Below are 23,503 nucleotides of genomic sequence, written 5' to 3' on the forward strand. Positions count from 1 at the left end.
CGGAAATTCGCGCACAAAAATGGGGCCCCGAGGCAGCCCTGCCGGGCCCCATAGCCATTTAGGGCACCAAATGAGCTTCGTTCGCAAAATCGTCTGGCACACAAATTTTTTCCATCATTCTTAACCCCTGGGTCCGTTTTTGCGTTTTCGCCCACCGGAAAGTTCGCGCACAAAAATTAGGCCCCGGGGTAGCCCCGTCGGACCCGATAGCCATTTGGGGCACCAAATGAGCTCCGTTTGCAAAACCGTCTGGCACACAGCTTTTTTTTCATCATTCTTAACCCCTGGATCCGTTTTTGCGTTTTCGCCTGCCAAAAAGTACGTGCACAAAACTTGGACCCCAGGGTAGCCCCACTGGGCCCGGTAGCCATTTGAGGCACCAAATGAACTCCGTTCGCAAAATCGTATAGCGCACAGTTTTTTTTCATCGAAAATACGCGCACAAAAATTAGGCCCCGGACAGCCCCGCCGAGCCCGATTTCCATTTAGGGTACCAAATAAGCTCCGTTCGCAAAACCGTCTGGTGCACAGCTTTTTTTCATCATTCTTAACCCCTAGTTCGTTTTCACGTTTTCGCCCATCGGAAAGTTCACGCACAAAAATTGGACCCTGGGACAACCCCGCCAGGCCCGATAGCCATTTGGGACACCAAATGAGCTTTGTTTGCAAAACCGTCTGGCACACAACTTTTTTTCATCGTTCTTAACCCCTGGGTCCATTTTCACGTTTTCGCCCGCCAAAAAGTTCATGCACAAAAATTGTGCCCTGGGGCAGCTCCATCGGGCACAATAGCTATTTGGGGCTCCAAATGAGTTCCGTTCACAAAATCGTCTAGCGCACAACTTTTTTTCCATCGTTATTAACCCCTGGGTCCGTTTTCGCGTTTTCGCCCGCCGGAAAGTTCGCATACAAAAATTTGGCCACGGGGCATCCCCACCGGGCCCGATAGCCATTTGGGGCACCAAACGAGTTCCGTTCGCAAAATCGTCTGGTGCAGAGCTATTTTTCATCGCAATTCCCTCCATAACACAAAATTGTTTAAACTGTTGTAACTCAAACTAAACGTCGACGTATTTCACCAAAAGAAAAATGCCCATCTTTGGCATATTCGTTTAGGGCACATCAATCTCAATATGATTGAGATATTGGTGAAGAATGGACTTATAAGTGAGTTAGAAGAAAATTCCTTACCGGTGTGTGAGTCTTGCCTTGAGGGTAAGATGAGGAAATGATCTTTTACTGGAAAAGGTTATAGAGCCAAGGAGCCTCTTGAGTTAGTACATTCTGACCTTTGTGGTCCTATGAATGTGCGAGCCTGAGGTGGCTATGAGTATTTTATCAGTTTTACTGATGATTACTCTAGGTATGGGTATGTTTATCTTATACAATGAAAGTCTGAATCCTTTGAAAAGTTCAAAGAGTTCAAGACTAAAGTTGAAAACGCATTGGATAGACGGATTAAAACACTTCGATCGGATCAAGGTGGAAAGTTTCTGGATTCGGCATTCCAGAACTATTTGATAGAACATAGAATCGTTTCCCAACTTTCAACACCTAATACACCTCAGCAGAATGGTGTAGCAGAAAGGAGAAATAGAACCTTGTTGGACATGGTTCGTTCGATGATGAGTTACGCTTCTTTACCGGACTCGTTTTGGGATTTTGCAGTGGAGACTGCGGTATACATATTCAACTCTGTTCCCTCCAAGAGTGTTGTGAGAACACCTCTGGAGTTATAGAACGGGTGTAAAGCTAGTTTACGTCACGTCCGCATTTGGGGTCGCCCTGCACATGTGCTTAAGGCTAATCCCAAGAAGCTGGAACCACGATCAAGGTTATGCTTCTTTGTAGGCTACCCCAAAGGTAAATAAGGGGGTTATTTTTATGATCCATCGGAAAATAGGGTATTTGTTTTAACAAACTCTATTTTCCTGGAGGAGGATCATATAAGGGAGCACAGTCCACGAAGTAAAGTCGTGTTTCGTGAGCTTTCTAATGAAACTACTGAAACTTCAACAAGAGTTGTTGAAGAATCTGCTACATCAGCAAGAGTTGTTAGTGGGAGTTCATCTAGTAGGTCAGTTCCACCTCAAGAGTTGAGGGAACCTCAATGTAGTGGGAGGGTTACGAACCCGCCCGTTAGCTATCTGGGTTTCACGAAAATCCTTACTATGGTAGCAGATGGTGACGTTGAGGATTCGTTGTCTTATCAGAAGGCAATGTAGGATGTTGACCAGGATGAATGGGTCAAGGCCATGGATTTTGAGATGGAGTCGATGAACTTCAACTCAATATAGGATATTGTAGATCAACCTGATGGGGTAAGACCCATAGGTTGTAAATGGATCTACAAGCACAAACGGGGTGCTGATGGGAAGGTACAAAACTTCAAGGCTCGACTTATGGCAAAGGGTTATACCTAGGTAGAGGGAGTCGATTATGAGGAGACTTTCTCGCCTATTGCCATGTTAAAGTCGATTCGTATCCTCCTGTCCATTCCAGCTTATTGTAATATGAGATCTGGCAAATGGACGTCAAGACGGCCTTTCTGAATGGCAATCTTGAGGAGACCATTTATATGGTGCAACCTGAGGGATTCATAGCCCAATGTCAAGAGCAAAAGGTTTGCAACCTGAATCGGTCCATTTACGGGCTGAAACAGGCGTCTCAATCTTGGAACATATGGTTTGATACTGCGATCAAGTCGTATGGCTTTGACCAAAACGTTGATGAACCTTATGTCTACAAGAAGATCATCAACTCTTCAGTAGTCTTCTTCGTGTTGTATGTAGACGATATATTACTCATTGGGAATGATATAGGTCTAATATACTACTCATTGGGAATGATATAGGTCTACTGACTACAGTTAAGAACTGGCTAGCGACCCAATTCTAAATGAAAGATTTAGGAAAGGCTTAGTTTATTCTAGGTATTATACATATCTTTCGGGATCGTAAGAATAAAGTGCTGGCACTGTCTCAGGCATTGTACATTGACAAGATGTTGCTCAAGTACTCGATGCAGGACTCCAAGAGGGACCTATTGCCATTCAGGCATAGAGTCATTTTGTCTAAGGACATGTGTCCTAAGACGCCTTAAGAAGTTGAGGAGATGAGACAGGTCCCATATGCGTCTGCCGTTGGCAATTTGATATACGCGATGCTCTGTACTCGTCCGAACATCCGCTATGCTATGGGCATAGTCAGTAGGTATCAGTTTAACCCAGGCCAGGGTCACTGGACCGCATTGAAGAACATCCTTAAGTATTTTCGGAGAATGAGGGACTACATGCTCGTGTATGGATCCAGGGATTTGATCCTTACTGGATACATGGATTTTGACTTTCAGACTGATAAGGACTCTCGCAAGTCCACATCAGGGTCAGTCTTTACTCTTAACTGAGGAGCTGTAGTGTGGTGAAGCACTAAGAAGGGGTGCATCGCCGACTCCACTATGGAGGCGGAGTACGTAACGGCTTGCGAAGCTGCTAAAGAGGTCGTCTGGCTCAGGAAGTTCTTGACAGAATTGGAAGTTGTTTCAGATATGTATAGACTCATTACCCTCTATTGTGATAATAGTGGAGCAGTGGCGAACTCCAATGAGCCTAAGAGTCACAGGCGCGACAAACGCATAGAGCAGAAGTATCATCTAATCCGTGAGATAGTGCATCGAGGAGACATGATTGTTACAAAGATTGCTTCGTAGCACAATGTTACTGACCCGTTTACGAAGGCTCTCGCGGCTACAGTGTTTGAGAGTCACCTACGGAGCATGGTTCTATAGGAACGTCCGCGACTGGACTAGGGCAAATGGGAGATTTTCTTGTACTGGCTTTTATGCCTTAGTTATTATTTTATATTAGTTTTATGTACACCCCACTTCGCTTTAGGACAAATGGGAGATTGTTGGGTTGATGCCCTAAAGTCTCGTGTCCTGTAGTTTGTAAACAATTTGTACGAACGCTTGTGTTATATAATATATGATGCTTACTTCATATCTTGATTTTGCTCAGTTGTATGTTTTATTTGCTTTACCACAAACCAATAAACATAAAATCCCTAATTATTTGTATGTAACTTAAGCATGTATGTGGTGACGTACAAGTGGATCATGTCTTGAGTAATAACCAAAATGGTTTGTAGAATATAGATATAGGAGGTAAACCTTATCCTCGTCGAACGCTATAGATACGGCCCGCTTTGTGGAATGGTCACAAGTGTTGTGACTTCTCACAGATAGTCTAATCCTGATCATTCGTGTAGGGGACATGCGAGCGGGGGCGTCCTATACAAAAAGTTTGTGTAAGACCTGACCACGAAGTATTAACATATCTTTATATAACACTGTTCATGACAGAGATTTCACTTCACTAGGATGACCATAGGTAATATGACCTCAATCCTGAGTGAGTTGGGAACTCCTGCCATTGAGGGCGGTCCTTTGATTTGTATGGGTGCAAGTGGCCAGGTCGCCGATTCAAACCTACCATTTTGGAGATTCGTCTGATTTGGGAGCTGGGAACACAACTACATAAGATGGAATTCACTCCTTCCCTGAGGCAGGGGCAAGTAGATAGATAGCTATCTTAAGGGCTGATTCCAGGGCTTGAACGATGTGGTCGACACACCTTCTCTTGGCCCTAGAGGTGTTCACACATAGTTGGACTATGTTGTATTGTTTATTAGAGGAATCAGTGGTACTTGAGGAGTGAGATGTAACTACAAGAGTAAAACAGTAAATTGGCCTAGCTATACTTATGAGCATTTGTGAAGGGTCATCGTACTCATGATTGGTTATATTCGATGGACACAAAAATATATTTGTGGTAAAAAGAGTTCAGCTATTGGTCTTTAGTGGAATGTCTGGCAGTTAACGGATGGTGGATCTCGTGGCTAAAGAGTTTAGTCAGCTATTCACGTACAGTTGGAGCTTCAAGCCACAAGTCCATAAGGTTCTCTAGGTAACTTGGATAAAGTCGAGAATTAGTTTTTGGGTCAGTTTGAAATGTTCAAATTGACAAGAGGGAGTTCGATTATATATGATATAATTGGCTAAATGTATGAGATACATTATTTTGGAAGAAATTAGATATAAATATGATTTATATCAAGTGGAGGAGAAATTACTATAGAAGATATGTGATATCAAACTATAGGGTAAGAATATAATTTGATTATATTTATTTATTAATAAATTGGTTAATTATGAGATAGTTGGCCAAAAAATTCTCTTCAATCGTGCGTTAGTGGAAGAATCAGTATTTGTTTATTGTAACCAAAGAATAAAATGAAAATTTGTTTCATCTGGCAAAGGGTTGGAAAAATTGCAATCGGTGTGAAAACGTCTTGATTGCTTAACTGAGAGCCTGTACGATAGAGTTTCATCGTTTAAACGATCGCTCACCCGCGTCTAAACAATCACACGCTTTTCTCTAATTGATAGCTTAACTTTCCTAAACGATCGCCTAACGTGCCGTATTTTCTAAACAATCGTTTACCTATTACTAGACGATTGCTTAGTAAAACCTACACGATCGTGTAGCTTTATCTAAACGATAAGGATACCCACTATACGATTAGCATTCTCTCCCACTTGCTTATCTTCTACACGATCGACCCATTCCTCTGACCTCTACCAAATTCAACAAAGACTACGCTTTGGATTCTCACTCCGAGAATACCAAGGGCTCTAAGTGGTGGTGTCGTCCCCGCTCCTACTTGCTCGTGCTTGTTCGTGTTGTTGTCGTTCGTGTAGACGATCGTGCTGCCATAGACGACTATTTTGCTAGGCGATAGAGAACGTAGAGGTTCTTCTGGTGTGTTGAGTTCGAGATTGAAGAGAGTCTTCAACTGGTATGTGAACTCAATCCCTTGTAGTTTATTTATCAAAGCACGTCGTTAATTAGTGTAAATTGCATAATTGTTTGATAGAATGTGTGTGTAGTAACTTCGATCACAATGAAATCGGAAAGATCCAAACGCGCTCATGATGCTCTTCGTTAAGAGATCCTTCATTACAATCTAACCGGAAACGAACAAATTATGCATCAATAGAAATTACAACATGCTACACGAAAATACAAGGGATAGAGTATGCATACCTTTGAAGAACTATTCTTCAAGTATCCCTCGATCAGTCTCCAATGTGTCTAGAACAACACTCGAACGCAACAAACAGACTACGACCTCCACGAACGACCGGATGCTCCTCGAACCCAATCGAGTCCAACTCGATTCACGTACGGATTTAGAACACCACCACAAGTGTTACCTTGGTGTTTTCGGTGTAAGAATCCAGGAGTTGTGGGCTCTGTATGTTCTTGAATTAAGGTATATATGCGGTATACTATCGAGTAGACGATCGAGTAAATGGGAGATAAGAACATTGTCTATTGCATAAACCATAGTTCTTTTTCTATTTTATGGTACTTGATATAAATCATATTTATATTAATTCCTCCAATTAATGTATCTAATACATCATATCAATTATATCACATATAATTGAATTTCCTCTTGTTAATTTAAACACTTCAAACTAATCCAAAATCTAATTCTCAACTTGTACCCATTGCACTACCAAGGGGACCTCATGGACCTGTAGCTTGAAGCTTTAACGGTTCGTGAATAACTGACTAAACTCTTTAGTCACAAGATCCACCATCCGTTAACTGTTGGTCATTCTACTAAAAATCGACAGTTGCACTCTTTACACTATAGATATATTTCTGTATCTATATAACCAATCAACAGTGCGATAACCCTTCACAAATCACTCGTAAGTACAGTTGGGCCAATTGACCATTTTGCCCCTGTAGTTATATCTAACTCCTTAAGTACCATTGATTTTTCTAATGAACAATAAGTCATAGTCCTACTATTACCGAGTCCTCTCTTCCAAAGAGAGGGCATGACCACTATGTTCAAGATTCAGAATCAACCCTTAAGGGAACAATTTATCTACTTATCCCCGCTTCGGGGAAGGAGTGAATTCCATATTGTGTAGCTGAGTTTCCAGCTCCCCAATCAGACGAATCCCCAAAAAGGTAGGCTTGTTGAGTTGGCAATCTGGCCACTCTCACCCATGCTAATCAAAGAACCGTACTCATAGGTAGGAGTTTCCAACTCACTCAGAATTAAGGTCATGTCACCTGTGGCCATTTTAGTGAAATGTAAGTCTCAATTATCAACGACGTTATATAAAGAGACTAATCATCTCGTGGTCCGGTTTTATACAAACTCTTTATATAGGATACCCCGCTCGCATGTCTCCACATGAATGGTCAGGATCAGACCATTTGTAGCACTTTAAAACACTTATAAATATCTATAAAGCGGGTCGTATCTGTAGTATCACAAGGATAAAATATCCCTCATTTATCCATCTACTACAAACCACTTAGGTTATTACTTAAGGCATGATCCACTTGTATGTCTCACATACATGCTTAAATTACATGAAATAACTACAGATCTTAGTTTATTGGATATGAGTAAATACAAATAAAATAACATTTAATCTAAAGTTAAAATAAATATAAAAAAGATTAAAAACAAATCATAATTTATTTTCTAATATCTTATACACAATTTTTTTTTAAATACATATTTTTATCACTATTCATCTCTCATTTACATTAAATAAATGAATTTAAAAAAAAAATCAAATTATGATTTGAGATCTAAATTTTTTCTATAAATAGTTAATTTTAACCTCTCAATTTTGATCAAGTATCTTCTTTTTTATTTTAGAAATTGTTAACCGTCTAACTTTTTGTTTTGTTTTTTTTATTTTTTTATAGAAATTTCATCATAAGCATATAGAGTGATTTATGCGAGATTTAGGTTTAGATTGAATATCTTTTTTCAACCATTTCATTTTTTTGTGGTACGCACCAAATTTCGGCTAGTATCACTAAATAGTTCAATTTCTCGCCTCCACTATTGAACTATGAAAAAAAAGGTGTAATGAAGTATTATGGATATTATTATGATATTATTGGTACGAGCTAAGTTTGGATTAAAATTGATTTTTTCTCCAAAAAGAAAATTGAATATGTACTAAATATTATTTACGATTTTCAAATGACGAAAATCTTTATAAAAGCTATGTATGCAAAATAACATTAGTTCGTTTACCAGGAGCATGCCACGTGGCATGGGAAGTGGGATATTCAGGCATTTAGACTAAGCAATCTACTATAGTACCCTTCTAAACCCAGCCTCCCTGGATTGGCAAAACCCTAAACAAAGTTCACTGACGCTCTTTCTTCTTCCCCTTCACTTTAAACGCCATTTCTCCAGCTTTGATTTTCCATCCATGGCGTCCAAAATGGCGATTCTCTCTAGAACTCACACTCTAATCAGAACCACAAACCTCAACAACGTCTGCTTCTTCAAGCCCATTTCCACCTTCACATTTCTCTCTCAAGAACCTCAGCTCGCTGATGAACCAGTGGGCATTCCTTCAACTCCACTTCCTCCGAATCCCGCCTCTGGTAGCCCATTTTACAACAACAACTGGCGGGATCCAATCCCCAACTCTTTTATGGCTCCGTCTCTGAACCCCCCTGGGTTCCTTAACCAATCCCCTAGCTCTCGCATTCAAGCATTGTCTCAAACGCTTGATGTTCAGAGCTTGTTGAACGTTTTTGCTGATTGGATGGCTTCTCAGCGCTGGGAAGATATGAAGCAGTTGTTTGAGTTTTGGATTCGGTCGTTGGATAAGAATGGCAAGCCTAATAGGCCAGATGTTAACTTGTACAACAATTATTTGAGGGCGAACTTGATGGTTAACGCCACGGCTGGGGAGCTACTGGATCTAGTGGCCCGAATGGAGGACTATGCGATCGCACCCAACACTGCATCATTCAATTTAGTATTAAAGGCGATGCACAGGGCTAAGGAGGTCGTGGCTGCTGAAAAATTGATTGAACGGTTAGATTTTGAATTTTATTCGTCATTCAATCTTCAATAAATATGTTGTCTTCTTTTACCTGTCAACTGCTTTCGGGAAGGAGGGTCGTTTGGATAGTACTTTGAGGGAGGAGAGGTTTGTCTTAAAAGGGGAGCTTGCTGAAGTGATTAGGAAAGAGCGAATTAGTTGGGCCAAAAGGCTAAAGTCAAGTGGGTGAAGGAAAAGGATTGCAATACCGACTTTTTTCATAGAGCGGCTAGTGGTAGAAGGAGTAATAATTATATTGGTCAGTTGATTTTGGAGAATGGGGAGCATACTAGAAACGATAAAGAGGTTGAGGAGGAGGTCCTTTCGGCTTTCTCCAAACTGTATTGTCCTGTGGTTGGGGCCAAATCGCTTGTTAGTGGTATTGATTGGAGTCCCATTTTGGTTGCTGAGGATAAGGAGTTGGTGACCCTCTTTACTTGGGTTGAAATTAGGAGGAGGGGTCCTTGGATAGGCTTGCTATGGAGGGGTCCTTGTTAACGGGTCTTTTATGTTGTATTCTCTGTCGAAAGGCGGAGGAAAACCTTGATCACCTCTCTGGGGCTGTTAGTTCATGAGGTTGGTGTGGATTTGCTTTCTGCAATAGTTTGATGTTCAAATTACTAGCTAGAGGGATATTTGTGTGATGATCGAGGTGCTCTTCCTCCATCCACCGTTCAGAGAGAACGGCCGTTTGTTGTGATTCCTAAGGGGGTGTGCTGTGTTGTGGGTTTTTTTGGGGAGAGAGGAACAATAGGGTGTTTAGAGGTTTGGAAAATGATCCTAGTGAGATTTGGTCCTTAGTGAAGTTCCATGTGTCGCTTTGGGCTTCAATTTCGAAGATTTTTTTGTAATTATTCTATAGGCAACATTATGCTTAGTTGGAAATCCTTTCTTTAGGGGTTGCTTTTGGGGGCTTGTTTTTTTATATGCCCTTATATTCTTTCATTTTTTTTCCTCAGTGAAAGTTAATTTTTCTATCCAAATAAAATTAGAATTTTGATTACAAGTAGATTATTGGATTCCTGTGAATTAGATAGAAGAATTGTTGGAGGCAAAGATTATCACGTTTAGTTTACTTCACAATTGCGTCTTCCTCATTATTTAAAAAAACACGAAGTTGTTCAAACGTCACATGCTGGGAGTGAGTTCACATAGAAGTGCGAAATGTATTGTTTTATGAGGACATGTTGAATCTTGTTACGTTAAATGTTTTGTCCGATCAATTTAGAAGGCTTCTTGCTAATCGAGTAGAGATTAGACTTAGAATTGATAACTTTTGTCTGTGAATTAGAAGAATAATGCTTCATCAAGGTATCCCCAATTTATTGAGTTTTTCTTCCCCGATTTACTATTAAGTATACTTTTCTCTACAACAAGGCTGGCCTTTAAACATCGTTGTCATAAGTTATAGCTTTGAACATGAATTTCTTTCTTCTTATCAGTATGTTGCAGACAGGAGAAGGGTCAATGCCTGATGATGAATCATATGATCTAGTAATTGGCATGCTGTTGTCAACAGATCAAATTGATGCTGCCTTGAAATATATTGACTTGACTTTAAAATCAGGTCATATGCTTGAGTTGAGTGTGTTCACTGAATGTTTGCGGTGCTGTATTAGAAAGGGGAGGCTGGACACGCTGGTGTCGGTAATTGATAGGTGCAAGGTAATAAACCGGTTCAATTGATGTCTAAGAAAAGGGATTTTTTTTTTTTTTTTTTTTTTTTGTGTGTGTGTGTGTGTGTGTGTGTGTGTGTATTTTGCTTATTGCTTCATTACTTTTCCTGATGGTGTAAAAGGAAACTGCTCAGAATAAAGCTCTTTGCCCGCCATGGAACTTGTGTAATCATATTGCTGAAGTAGCAACGCAAGAGGATAATAGTAAACTAGCTTATTATGCTCTAGAATTTATGGCCAGATGGATTGCTCGAGGTGAAAATGGAAGGCCTTCAGTTCATCTTCCAGTAGATGAAGGAATAGTTGTATCAGCTCTTGGAACTGCAGGTAGGACCTACAGCTCTTCTCTTTTAGATGCAGCTTGGGCAATTCTAAAGCGCTCATTGCGAAAAAAGAAGGTTCCAAATCCTGAATCTTACCTCGGAAAGATTTATGCTCTTGCATCATTTGGGGATCTGCAGAGGGCCTTTACTACCCTACATGAGTATGAAGCGGCTTATAGGACTTCTGATGATGGAGCTGGTGAAGAATTGTTTTCTCCATTCACTTCTTTATATCCATTAGTTGTGGCATGCTCTAAAAAGGGTTTTGAGACCCTGGATACGGTATAACCTTTTACCAGTAAAAATTACCAATCTACAATTTCCATATTTCTGTTTATAAGTAGTGTAGTATAAAATATAATATGGTACCATGCATCTTTTATTGGTATAGCAATGTATTTACAATATTCAAATAACAAAAGTCATTAGGCCTTCTGCTAATTTCTTATATATAACCATGATATGAAGTGTTCCCATAAAATTTGATCTTGTTAAAAAATTACTTTATAAACAACACATTCTTATTGTTTGAGTTTGACTTGAGTAGTCCAACTATTGTGTGCCTAATTCCTATGAAGGAGAATGCTAGTAGGGTGAAGGAGTTTTGGCCCATTAGTCTTATCACTAGTGTCAACGTGATTTTGGCTAAGGTCATTGTTTATCGTTTTTGGAAATTGCTTCCCTCGACTATTGCTGAGATTCAGGGTGCTTTCTTGCGTAAGCAGATTCTTGACCAGACTCTCATTGCCAATGAAGCCATTGATAAATACAGAGCTAATAAGAGGGATGGTGTTATCTTCAAACTTGGTTTTGAAAAGGCTTATGACCATGTTGATTGGGACTTTTTGGATAAGGTGATGGAAAAGAAAGGCTTTGGGTTCAGATGGAGAATGTGGATGTGGTGTTGCTTTAGAAACATGAATTACTCTATTCTTATTAATGGAACCCTTAAGGGATCGATTCAAGCTTCTTGAGGTTTAAGACTAGGGGACCCTATGTCCCCCGTCTTGTTTTCAATTGTTGTGGATATCTTAAGTTGTATCTTCAGGGGTGGAGGGAAATTTTGTCGAGCCTTTTAAGATTGGGTTTGAGGAGCTGAGGAAGTTGCCTTGTCCAATCTCCAGTTGGTTCATCATACGATGTTGTTCTGTTATGGCAATGAGGACCCTTTTATTTTTCTTTTTATTTATTTATTTTTGTTTTTATCTTTATTTTTTATCCTTAACCATATGGTGGGTTTTTTTTAGCCATGTCTGGGCTTAAAATTAATAGGAGTAAATGCCAAATCTTGGGTATTAATTGGGAGCAGGATAAGCTTGGTAGGTGGGCAATGTGAGGTTGGGACATTTCGTTCCTGTTATCTTGGTCTCCCTTTGGGAGGTGATTTGAGGGCTTTGTCCTCTTGGGATCCCATCTTTGAGAAGATTCGTAAAAGGCTAGCCTCTTGGAAGAAAGGTTATTTCTCCAAGGTTTTAAGACTTACTCTGTCAGATCTGTGTAGAGTGGTATACCCGTTTATTATCTTTCCCTGTTCAGGGCTTCCGACTCAGTTTGCAAAAACCCGACAAGTACATGAGAGACTTTTTGAGGGAAGGAGTGGATGAAGGTAAGGGCTCTCATCTGGTTAGTTGGGAGGTTGTGGGGCGCTCTGTGAACCAAGTTGGGTTGGAGATTGGTGATTTAAGAATTCAGAACAAAGCTTTGTTGGCTAAGTGGCTTTGGTATTTTGCCCTTGAGCCCGAGTCCTTGTGGCATAGGATCATTTGGTAGTAAGCACGATACTCACCCCTTTGATTGGGAGGCAAAGGGGGGCACACAACGGAATCCTTGGAAAGATATTGTGAGTGAGCTTCCCTCGTTTTCCCATTTGGTTCATTGCATAGTGGAGGATGGTCAGGATACGTATTCTTGGGAAGATCCATGGGGTTGGGGATAGCCCTCTTTGCTTCGCGTTCCCTCATCTTTATCACTTATCTTCCTTTAAAAATTGTCTGATCTTTGACTTTCTAGTATGATCAAAGAGTTCTGTGTCCTTTACTTTCGGTTTTCGTTGTCATTTATCCAATAAGGAAACAATGGAAGTTGCCTCTCTTCTTTTGTTGTTGGAAGAGTGCAACTTTAGAGGAGAGATGAGATCTTAATCTTATTGAAGGTTTTTTTTTTTTTTGTAAATACTTCTGTAGGTGGTTGTTGGATCCCTCTCCTGTTAGTGAGTTGGTCTTTGATGTGGTTTGGTATCTACCAAAGAAAATTAAGTTCTTTACCTGGAAGGTTTTGCTTGCTCGTATGAATACTTTGGATAGGCTTGCAACTTCGCGTTCCCTCACCTTTATCACTTATCTTTCTTTAAAAATTGTCTGATCTTTGACTTTCTAGTATGATCAAAGAGTTCTGTGTCCTTTACTTTCGGTTTTCTTTGTCATTTATCCAATAAGGAAACAATGGAAGTTGCCTTTTTTTTTTTTTTTTTGTTGGAAGAGTGCAACTTTAGGGGGGGGAGATGAGATCTTAATCCTATTGAAGGGCTTTTTTTTTTTTTTTTTTTTTTTTTTTTGTAAATACTTCTATAGGTGGTTGTTGGATCCCTCTCCTGTTAGTGAGTCGGTCTTTGATGTGGTTTGGTATCTACCAAAGAAGATTAAGTTCTTTACCTGGAAGGTTTTGTTTGCTCGTATGAATACTTTGGATAGGCTTGCTAGGAAGATGGCCCCCTTAATAGGGTTCTTTTTGTTGTATTCTTTGTCAGGAGGCTCAGCCTCATCAACGGGCTTGAAGCCCAAAGGTCGACCCAACCCAGACTCGATCCAAGCTCGGCCAAAAGTCAAGGTTTGAATGGCCCAACCTAACCCAACCCATCTATTCATTGGATTGGATATGAATCACCAGGCTAGCCCATTTGAGCCATATTTTGATCGGCCTGTCGGGCCGGCGCAATGAGCTTATCATTGGACCAACCTAAATACATATGCATATATATAGTTCTTCCTATATTATATTTTATATATTAAAAAAAGTAATTTTTTTAAAATTATTTTTAAAATATACTTAGATATATTGTAGTTTTTAGTTAACATACATTTTTTTAAAGTATTAAAAACTAATAAAACCTTTTAAGACAATTAGACGTTAAATAAAACCTTATAATATCAATAATTTTATCCATAAAAAGTATTAAAAATATAAAATAAATTTAATAAAATACAAATTTGATAAAATTTTAATAACATTTCTTTAAGGGTTGGGTCATGGGCTTGGCTATTGAAGATTGGACCGACCCAATTGAAACCCAAACAAATGCTTTAGGTCCTTGGGCTTAGGCCTTCACTTTTTACTTTTTTAGAACCCGACTCTATGATGAGGGTGATGGAAAGTGGAGGAAAACCTGGATCACCTTCTTTGGGGCTGTCAGTTTATGAGGTCTATGTGGATTTGCTTTCTGCAAGAGTTTGACGTCCAGATAGCTGGCTAAAAGGATATCATGCGACAATCGGGGAGTTTCTCTTCCATTCGCCTTTTAGAGAGAGGCCGTTTGTTGTGGTTTGCTAGGGTGTGTGCTGTGTTGTGGGACGTTTGGGAGGAGAGGTCTAATAGGGTGTTTAAGGTTTGGTATAGGACCTTAGTGAGGTTTCGTTCTCAGTGATGTTTCATGTGTCGCTTTGGACTTCGGTTTCGAAGCTTTTTTGTAAATATTCTCTAGGTAACATCATTCTTAGTTGGAAACCCTTTCTTTAGATGGGCCGCTTTTTTGTATTCCTTTGTATTCTTTCATTTTTTCTTTTAAAAAAAAAAATTGTGGGAGGTCTAGACGAATATTAACTATTACTTTAATAAAAATCAACTGAGGCAAGTGGGGTGCAATTATCTCTCCCACGGGACATGAACACAAATGGTTATGTGATGTGTTTCATACTAGATATCTGGCATGCTTCCTTTGTTGAAAGATGATATTCAGTGACTAAATTAACAAGTTCATGGTAGCTGAGTATTTTATCCTGTCCTCTAATTCATCGGAGCTACCAATATAATGTTCTCTCCTCCTTTTAGGTTTATTTTCAACTGGAAAACTTGAGCCGTGCAGATCCTCCTTACAAGTCTGTTGCTGCATTGAATTGTGTGATTTTAGGCTGTGCAAATATATGGGATGTTGATCGTGCATACCAAACGTTTGAAGCAATTGGTTCTAGTTTTGGTTTGACCCCTGATATCCATTCATACAATGCACTGATGTACGCGTTCGGAAGGCTAAAGAAGGTCACCCATTAACCTTTTATACCATTCCCTTATTCACTCACAAAAACACACGTGCAATTAGCTGCTAAAATTCCATTGACTGTACAGATGGTTGGTGGCTGAAAAAAGATGCACACACTTCAGGGGTTCAATGCAAAGTCAAGTGTTTCTTATGGATATCACACATATCTAGACCATATAAACTGAAAATTTTGCTTACTATGGTAATTTGGCAGACATTTGAAGCTGCAAGGGTGTTTGAACACTCTGTAGGTTTGGGCGTCAAACCAAATGCAACATCTTATTCATTGCTTGTTGATGCTCATCTCATTAACCGTGATCCCAAATCTGCTCTCTCTGTGATTGATAATATGGTAAAATTGTTGTTTCATTTGACTTGTATATCTCTATAGATTTGTGTTTCTTTTCATAGTGGTGCTAATTGTGTCACAAAACATTTTTGGAAGGTAATTGCTGGATTTGCACCTTCAAAAGAAATGCTGAAAAAGGTGAGGAGGCGATGCATTCGAGAGCAAGATTACGATAGCAATGATAGGGTGGATTACTTGGCCAAAGATTTCAAAATTCGAATGGGAACAGAGAATCGTAAGGATACTCTGTTCAATCTGGACTACGGCACCAATTCTGTTGCATAGGTAAAACTTCCATAGCAGGTGCAATACACGCAATTAAAATAATCCGAACATGATCATCTTAACTAAAAGCTTGAGAATGGTGTTCATGGAAATTTGAAGTCGATTAAATTTAGTTGATGGTTTTGCAGGCGGACATTCCTACTTGGAAAATCTGAGCTGCGGTAATAGGTATGCCAAGAAATGTTCTTATATTTGTAAATTATTTGAGTCTACAAGTTTCAATCATGGCGGGATGAATGTTAGGATCATGTCTGTTTTTGCTCATTTTAGATTCAAATATATTTGTTTGATGCCTTCAGAGAAAATTAGAGAAGCAAAACTGAGTAGTCCATACATTTTGATTTTGGTGAATAATATGGCCGACTGGAATTGATTTCTATGACTCCGTCAAGCATTAGATGCTACGAGAGTATGAATAATTCTTATTAATTGTCTATTACTTCAACATGCTTTCTAGAAAATGATAGCAAATTTGTAATGGTAAAATTATAGTATGATCAAAGAGAGTGGGATACTTTTACTGTCTGTATGGGTTGTGTGCCTTGCAATAGGTTTTTGTTTTTCACTATGTAACACAACATGGTTAAAATGAAGTTAGAACCAGAACTTGCCATGTGCTATCAATTCTGGGAGTAGTTTTGGTATAAAAGGCAACTTTTGGAATGCTTTACATTACAAATGCAGGCCATACTGTTTGTTGCTTTGGAGTATGTCAAATTAATTTTGATCTTTGAGCAAGTCAGCAAGATTATATCAGAAGAAAGGCTAATATATCAATCTTTTAGGTAAATTTTACACTAATCTTTGTAAATTTTCAATTTTACTCCTAACATGTTGAACATTTTTCATTAGATCTTCCATTTAAAGTGTATATATATATCTTTTAGTTTGAGATTTCAAAATGTGTACGATTCGTTTCAAGTGCCTGAGATTTGAGAAATGGGTTTAAAATATCTGACATTACTTTTTTCATTTGATATAGTAATGGGGGTAGACTTGGGAGAAAAAGATATATGTTTGATCATTAGTTTAGTAGGTTTTATGAAATTTTACCGCTTCCAATTTTGTAAACTTAAACCTAAAATTTAAGGATGGTATCATTTTAATCCTAAACTTTCAATTTAATCAATGACCTCAAATTTGAACAAATGTATCAATTTACACTCGTTAAGTTTCATTTGAATTCCCATTAGAAATGTTTCACACATGCTCAAAATCACATATTTTTATATGATATGTAAAAATATTCACGGGGCTAGGGAATGACACCCCATTTCCAGTCCCATTTAAATCTTGTTTTCATGAATTCTCATTTAGTCTTGTGGGGGTCGGAGTGGAGGTTCCTCGCACGAGAATTTGCAAAGTTCAACTATTCTGTAGAAGATTATTCCTTATTTTTGGTTAAAAAATAATTTCAACCTAATATAAAAACTTTTTCTTCCTCCAAAAACTATGTTTTTTTTAATGTGTAATCTTCAATATGATTTTCATTTAAAGAGAAAAAAAATCTTGAATATCCTAATAAAAAATTAGCAATCTGTATGTCAAAATATAAATAAAATGTTTAACCATAATTTTTAAATGTTAAAATTTCAATATTACAAAACATGCGTTCTTCAATTTAAATATCATAAAACATAGTTTCAAATATACCGGTCTTCAATTTAAATATAATGATTTTGTTTCCTTTCAATTCGTTAATCGAGTTTTCCAATTTAAGGGTGGGCTTCTACTTGGCATTTGCACCATGTTTTTCTTCAAATATTTTTAATAGGTCACAAGTATTCATTTGTTGTTTTTATTTCTCATTGGCCTCGAGCTCGGTTTGTCCTCAATTTGATGCAGTGGGAATAGAGCTTTCATAATCACTTTGTCGGAATCTTTTTCTTTCTTCTCCTTCCTTGCTATCCTTCTTTGTCCTTTTTTTTCTTCACAGGGATGACCTATTTTAGAAAGTTCAAATGAAGCTTGACTATTGTAGTTTTTAAAAAGTATGTTGTTAGACCTCCTGCTTACATCAAATCAACATGAAATTATTGAAACGATCTTTATAGTTTAGGTTATCTTCGCTTCTCAATCGCTTACTCTCACTCTTTATAAAAAGAGGGTAAAATAATGAAAGTTAAGAGTGAGGATCGAAAATAGGGATGTATAGCGGTGAGAGTATTGAGAGTCAAGAGCAAAGATTAAAAGAGGTGATGTATAGTGGCATGGCCGTGAGCAAGAGGTAAGAGTTGAGAGTACAACATGCGTGTACAATAAGATTAGTAATTGTTGTTGATGATGACATAAACAAAAGGCAAAAAGATTATAAAAAAAAAGGTTCAATTTTAAAAAGTGGGATTGATTTCTTTTTAAGGTTTATTTAAAGTACAAGGATTAAAATTGGATAATTAAAATTATATTGACTTTGACTAAAATTGAAAATATAGGGATTAAAATGATAGCGTAATCTAAGTATTTTTTTTTTTTTGTAATCTTTTCCTTTCTTTGTCCTCTTTCTCCCTCTATTGTTCTCTCTTCTCCCTCTCCATCCTCTCTTTCTCTCCATTCTCTTCTCTTACTCTCTTACTCGTTCTCTCTTCTCCATCTCCAAGGGTCGATGCCCTTCAGGTTTGTTCCACAATCCTCATCTTGCCAATTGAAAACCCCAAGGGTTGGTGCTCTAAAATGCAGGGTATTCATGTTTGGCCCTTCAATTGCCTTAGCCATGGGAGCAAAGTTCGTTCTTTTACGAAAAATCCAAAAAAGCTTCCTAGTAGAAATTTTGGTTTTTGGAAGCACTCAGGATGTGGAGTCCGCGAATTTATTAATTTTCTTTTTCTTTTTTACAGTGTCATAGGTGAAGTGATTTCAAAAGCTTATGATTCAGAATATGGAACCGATTGCTTCAAAATGCAAGTAGATGTTGTGATGCTTGGGGAACGTGTATTGGTTATTTACGAGGTTTTTTTTTGGGTGTACATATGGCCTCTTTTTAGGGCCCCAGACAGAGGAGAGAGAGAACAAGAGAAGTCATCTTGACACGTCAGCGATCCATTGTTTTTTTTTAATTCAAACTTAATGTTTATTCTACCAGAGGCAAGAGGTGGAGTTCAAACTCCACACTTTCTAATTTACTTTTTGGCTCAAACACCTCCCAAAAGGATTAAAATGGTCGAGTTTGAAATATTATGGACAAAATGCCCCCATTCTTCAAAATTTAAAGATAAAAAAGTAATTTTCTTGATGTTAGACAAAATTCAAAGATCAAAAAGTATTATTATTATTATTATATGACGTATAAGAAATGAAGAAAAGACATAAGTTTGTGGATATATTCGATACTATGATAAAAGTGTATTACAATAATAGATATATGTTATATGATTGAACGCTCCACTTCGTGTTTTTGTTTAGGAATCAGTAACATGAAATAATAAGTGGAAAGAGATGAATTTTAAGTTGAAACAACAGGTTGGCAAAAAAGCTCCAGCCTTTCCTTCTAAGCTTTTAGTTGGACCAAAACCAAATGGTTAAAAACGCCGCAAGAAATTTTATTGTGCAGTCCAATCCCACACTGTAGAGCTATTTAAAAATTCTCTTTTTAAGGGAACAAACTTCCCTCTCAACATGAAACCTGTAGAGTGGCTTCTCTCATTTGGCTTGCTGGGCCTGCTTATGAAATTCAGTTCAAACCCATATATCAACACCACTTCAAACTTGAAACTTGAAAGAGAAAAAGAAATAGCAATAATAATAATAATAATAAATTCAATGCCTTACCTCAGGTTCAGCAGGTTTGGAATCCTCAGCTTTGAAGATTTCATCACCTGATTAAGTTGTCGTTCGTGAAATCAGTAAATGTACAGCAACTCATGAATAAGGACTTTATCGTAGAAAGCTAGTAAAAAAATGTCGAATTAAGCTTATAAACACTACTTCCATTTATACATTAGTAAATATTTAGCAACATGAATAAGACCTTTATAGGAGAAAGTCGGTAAAGAAATTCCAAATTAAGCTTATAAAACTACTTCCATTTATAAAAATCAGTAAATGTGCAGTAACTCATGACTAGAACTTTATAGGAGAAAGCTAGTAAAGAAATTCTGAATTAAGACACTACTTTCATTTATAAGTTCTCTTATTTTGTATCCATTTTGTATTCATATTTTTAAAAAACCAAGTCAATAAAGTAGTTTTGACAAACTTGTATTTGTTTTTGAAATTCGATTAAAGAATTCAAATATGTTTTTTAAGAGAAGTAAAAACCATGTTAAAGAAATTAGGAAGAAATAAGCACACAGTTTAGAAGAAGAAAATTAAAAACAAAATCATTATCAAATGTGTCTAAGTATTTGACAGTAGATTCAAACATGCAATAAGACATTATTTAAAATCAATTATGAGATATACCACCATCTTCAGGCAAATCTGAGGTCCAGAGGGTGAGGTTGTCTCTCAACAGCTGCATGATCAGGGTGCTGTCCTTGTATGATTCCTCACTCAAGGTATCCAACTCTGCAATTGCTTCATCAAAAGCTTGTTTAGCCAAATGGCAAGCTCTGCAAGAGGAAAAAAAATGTCATTACATTACAAGGGTAAAGGTTTTCAATGGCCGTATGAGAACTGAAAACGAGGATTTGATTAACAATACCTCTCAGGAGAATTCATAATCTCATAGTAGAAGACAGAAAAATTGAGGGCAAGGCCAAGACGGATTGGGTGGGTTGATGGGAGTTCGGTATTCGCAGTGCCTGAGGCAGCCTGTTACAAAAATGTCAATAGGACCTCAAATAATTGCAACACAGAGATAGTAAACCATTGTTCTTTTGTATTTATGATGTGGAACTTGAAAGTTATAAAGAAAATATAAATGCCTCATATCCCTTCAACGACTGATCAGCAGCATCTTTTCTATCTTGATCTGTCTTGAACTCAGCAAGATAACGATAGTAGTCACCTTTCCTGAAATCATGGATGCCATGACAGTAACTACATCATACTAAAATTGGCTAAAACACATTATGATCAAATTTTACACATAACACATACTATAATAAAAAGGATGGACAAGAAAACAACTAGATCAAGCCATATTCATTATCAACCTATCCATGGCCTATCTGATAGATTTTGAGAATGAACAGAACATATATCCCCAACATTAGGGCGTGCAAAGTCTCCTGTGATTTTCTGGGTGGAATCAAAGGCCACCGATATTCAAAAAAGAAACACAGGAAAACAGAAATTCATCAGTATCAAATCTGCACCATTTGAATTAGAATTATAACAAGCCTTTCTTCGATTCTTCCTTTATAGGTTTCAAAATTATAAATAACTTATCCAATGATGAAAAGTACGCAGAGCATCAAAATTGAGATTGGTTGTAAGTAAAACAAACTCACATCTTGTAGTAGAAAACAGTGGCTTCTGCAGAGGATGAATGAGGGATTAGATGCTTGTCTATGATAGAGAGAATATCACCACAAATCTTTGAAAGCTCCTCCTCCACTTTCTGGCGGTAACTCTTAATCAATTTTACAATGTTCTCATTCCCCTTAGACTCTTCTTTCTGCTCAATTGAAGACATGATGCGCCAAGAGGCTCGTCGTGCACCTATGACATTTTTGTACCCCACAGAAAGAAGGTTTCTCTCCTCTACAGTTAGTTCAAGGTCAAGCTTTGCAATATTCTTCATACACTCAACCATTTCTGCATCATTTGATTAAATCAATCGAACTTCGTAAAGAAAAACTCTCATCAGAGACATGAATCATCCTCCAATTACTCAAGAAAACAACGAGGCATTACGTTAATATCAAGCATCTAATACAGGCAGGTTACAGTAAGATCCAATAATTGAAAACTTTTCATTTCTCAAATGCATAAACGACGCACGCAAAAGTTGAAATGCTAATGAATCAGCATTTTAATTACAAATTCAACATGAAAAGCGATGCCAAAGCCTAAAATAACCACCAACAAAAAAACACAGAACCTAGAAAACAGCCTCAACAATTTCCCGATCACATTTCCAAAGACAGAATCATAGTCCGACCAAAACAAGATCATTAGCAATATTAATCAGCATTTCAACTACAAATTTGACATGAAAAGCAACGCCGAAACCTAAAAGAAACAACAAAGAACCTATAAAACAACATCAATAATTCCCCGTCCACATTTCCAAAAAACAAAATATAATCCGATGCAAAACAATAGGTCATAGCAATTAATCAGCATTTCAACTACAAATGCGACATGAAAAGCAATGCCGAAACCTAAAAGAACCTGCAAAACAAAAACAGAGAACCTAGAAAACAAAATCATAATCCGGAACAAAAACAACAGATCATTAGCCATATCCTCACCAAGTCACACATGAAGGGAAGGAAAAGAAGAAGACAATACAACAAAAAGCAGAAATCAGAGAAACAATGCAGTAAGCATAATAGTGACGATGGAGGCAATCGTACCGTCATAGCGTTCGGCCTGCTCGGCGAGCTTGGCCATGTAAACCTGGGTCTCTCTCTCCTTCTCGGCGGAAGACATGGTTACAGAAAATGGAAAAAGAAAGGAAGGAAGAAAGGAAGGAAGAATGCGAAGAACACAGAGAGAACCAGAGAAGAAGGGAAGAAGAAGAAGAGAATATAGAGAGGAAGAGAAGGGAGGAGGGGAAGAGGAGGGGAGTTAAGACGCGAGGAGAAAATGGAGGTTTTGGGAATGGAGGACAGTGGAGGAGGAAGAAGACTGAATCTCAACCGTTGGATTAGTTTCAGAGTTTTCTGGTTGTGGTTGTACAGAAAGGGAAAAGCGCGAAAATGATGTACGCCCTTTCAATTCCTTTCATGCCTTCTTCTTCTTCTTCTTCTTCTTCTTCTTTTACACCACTTTTTTCTCTGCCTTTTTTCTATTTCCGGTTTTTTTTTTTCTTTTTAATTTCAAATTTTGTGGATCCAATTAACTTTTGCCCTCTCCTCTCTTTTCTTAATTTATTATTATTATTATTTTCATTTTCTTTTTCACTTATTCATTTTTCATTTACCATAAATTATACGAATTTTAATACTAAATTTGAGTACATAGACGTTGAAGAATTTTATTTTAACCCTTCAACTTTGAAATTATATACATATATAATTTCATGAGTTTTTTTTTTTTTTTTTTTTTTAAAAATAAATAAATTGATGGATGAAAATTGATATGGTATTTAAGCCACGTTTATCCTTGAAAACATAATAAATCAATTTTAATGTGACGAATAGGTCTATTTGATTATCTTTGATATTGTTTACTTGTATTCTGCACCCAAGTCTACTTCCAAATATGTAATAAAAGAACGTAAATTGATTGACAAGCAGAATATGCTCAATCCAATTGTATATGGAAATTACATCATATTGTTATCGTTAATATTACAGTTACTATTATTGTTATTGTTTCAAGGAAACATTATAAATTTTGACACATTATCGTTTGACCCTCAAAAGTAATGGTAACAATAATTGTAACAAAAATTTATAATCTAAACAAACGTGATAAAAAACAATCTAACTACATTTGTAATTACGACTCATTACTATTGACTTATCAATAAAATTTTATTACGATTATATCAATTTTTATTATGAATTGAAAAAAGTGGCCATAATGCAAAAATTAGATTATCATACATTATTCACTGCAT

General features: G+C 37.5%; 2 protein-coding genes across 6 annotated transcripts; one reads left to right on the forward strand and one right to left on the reverse strand.

Annotated features, from left to right (window-relative positions):
* Nucleotides 1–8,205: 8,205 nt before the first annotated feature.
* On the forward strand, nt 8,206–18,897 carry LOC120075566 (pentatricopeptide repeat-containing protein At1g26460, mitochondrial). 4 transcript variants are annotated; one of them, XM_039029066.1, is made up of 8 exons: nt 8,206–8,939; nt 10,389–10,611; nt 10,745–11,227; nt 14,990–15,196; nt 15,412–15,549; nt 15,643–15,831; nt 15,960–15,999; nt 18,666–18,897. In XM_039029066.1, the coding sequence occupies exons 1-6, from the start codon at nt 8,323–8,325 to the stop codon at nt 15,829–15,831; spliced, it is 1,857 nt and encodes a 618-aa protein (XP_038884994.1). In that variant the 5' UTR covers nt 8,206–8,322; the 3' UTR covers nt 15,960–15,999; nt 18,666–18,897. The 4 variants fall into 4 exon arrangements, with proteins under 4 accessions (XP_038884994.1, XP_038884993.1, XP_038884992.1 ...); XM_039029065.1 differs by lacking the exon at nt 18,666–18,897 and adding an exon at nt 16,516–16,688; XM_039029064.1 differs by lacking the exon at nt 18,666–18,897 and having other exon boundaries at nt 15,960–16,356.
* Nucleotides 18,898–19,121: 224 nt separating this feature from the next.
* On the reverse strand, nt 19,122–22,717 carry LOC120075096 (14-3-3-like protein GF14 iota). Of its 2 annotated transcripts, none has more exons than XM_039028262.1 (7): nt 22,293–22,717; nt 21,222–21,528; nt 20,694–20,781; nt 20,471–20,580; nt 20,230–20,378; nt 19,597–19,643; nt 19,122–19,488 (listed from the first exon to the last, which is right to left on the reverse strand). In XM_039028262.1, the coding sequence occupies exons 1-7, from the start codon at nt 22,366–22,368 to the stop codon at nt 19,468–19,470; spliced, it is 798 nt and encodes a 265-aa protein (XP_038884190.1). In that variant the 5' UTR covers nt 22,369–22,717; the 3' UTR covers nt 19,122–19,467. The 2 variants fall into 2 exon arrangements, with proteins under 2 accessions (XP_038884190.1, XP_038884191.1); XM_039028263.1 differs by having other exon boundaries at nt 19,122–19,485; nt 22,293–22,716.
* Nucleotides 22,718–23,503: the final 786 nt, after the last annotated feature.

The sequence above is a fragment of the Benincasa hispida genome, chromosome 4 (genome assembly GCF_009727055.1).
Source record: "Benincasa hispida cultivar B227 chromosome 4, ASM972705v1, whole genome shotgun sequence".
Taxonomy (NCBI): Eukaryota; Viridiplantae; Streptophyta; class Magnoliopsida; order Cucurbitales; family Cucurbitaceae; genus Benincasa; species Benincasa hispida.

What these genes read in the sequence shown, in the direction of transcription:
- LOC120075566 (XM_039029066.1), top strand. Translation starts at nt 8,323, where the DNA reads ATGGCGTCCAAAATGGCGATTCTCTCTAGAACTCACACTCTAATCAGA. An exon ending in CGGTAATTGATAGGTGCAAG is followed by an intron (nt 10,612 to 10,744) that starts GTAATAAACCGG and finishes ATGGTGTAAAAG; the next exon opens with GAAACTGCTCAGAATAAAGC. An exon ending in GTTTTGAGACCCTGGATACG is followed by an intron (nt 11,228 to 14,989) that starts GTATAACCTTTT and finishes TCCTCCTTTTAG; the next exon opens with GTTTATTTTCAACTGGAAAA.
- LOC120075096 (XM_039028262.1), bottom strand. Translation starts at nt 22,368, where the DNA reads ATGTCTTCCGCCGAGAAGGAGAGAGAGACCCAGGTTTACATGGCCAAG. An exon ending in ACTGTTTTCTACTACAAGAT is followed by an intron (nt 20,782 to 21,221) that starts GTGAGTTTGTTT and finishes CCATGATTTCAG; the next exon opens with GAAAGGTGACTACTATCGTT. An exon ending in AGTCGTTGAAGGGATATGAG is followed by an intron (nt 20,581 to 20,693) that starts GCATTTATATTT and finishes TTTTTGTAACAG; the next exon opens with GCTGCCTCAGGCACTGCGAA.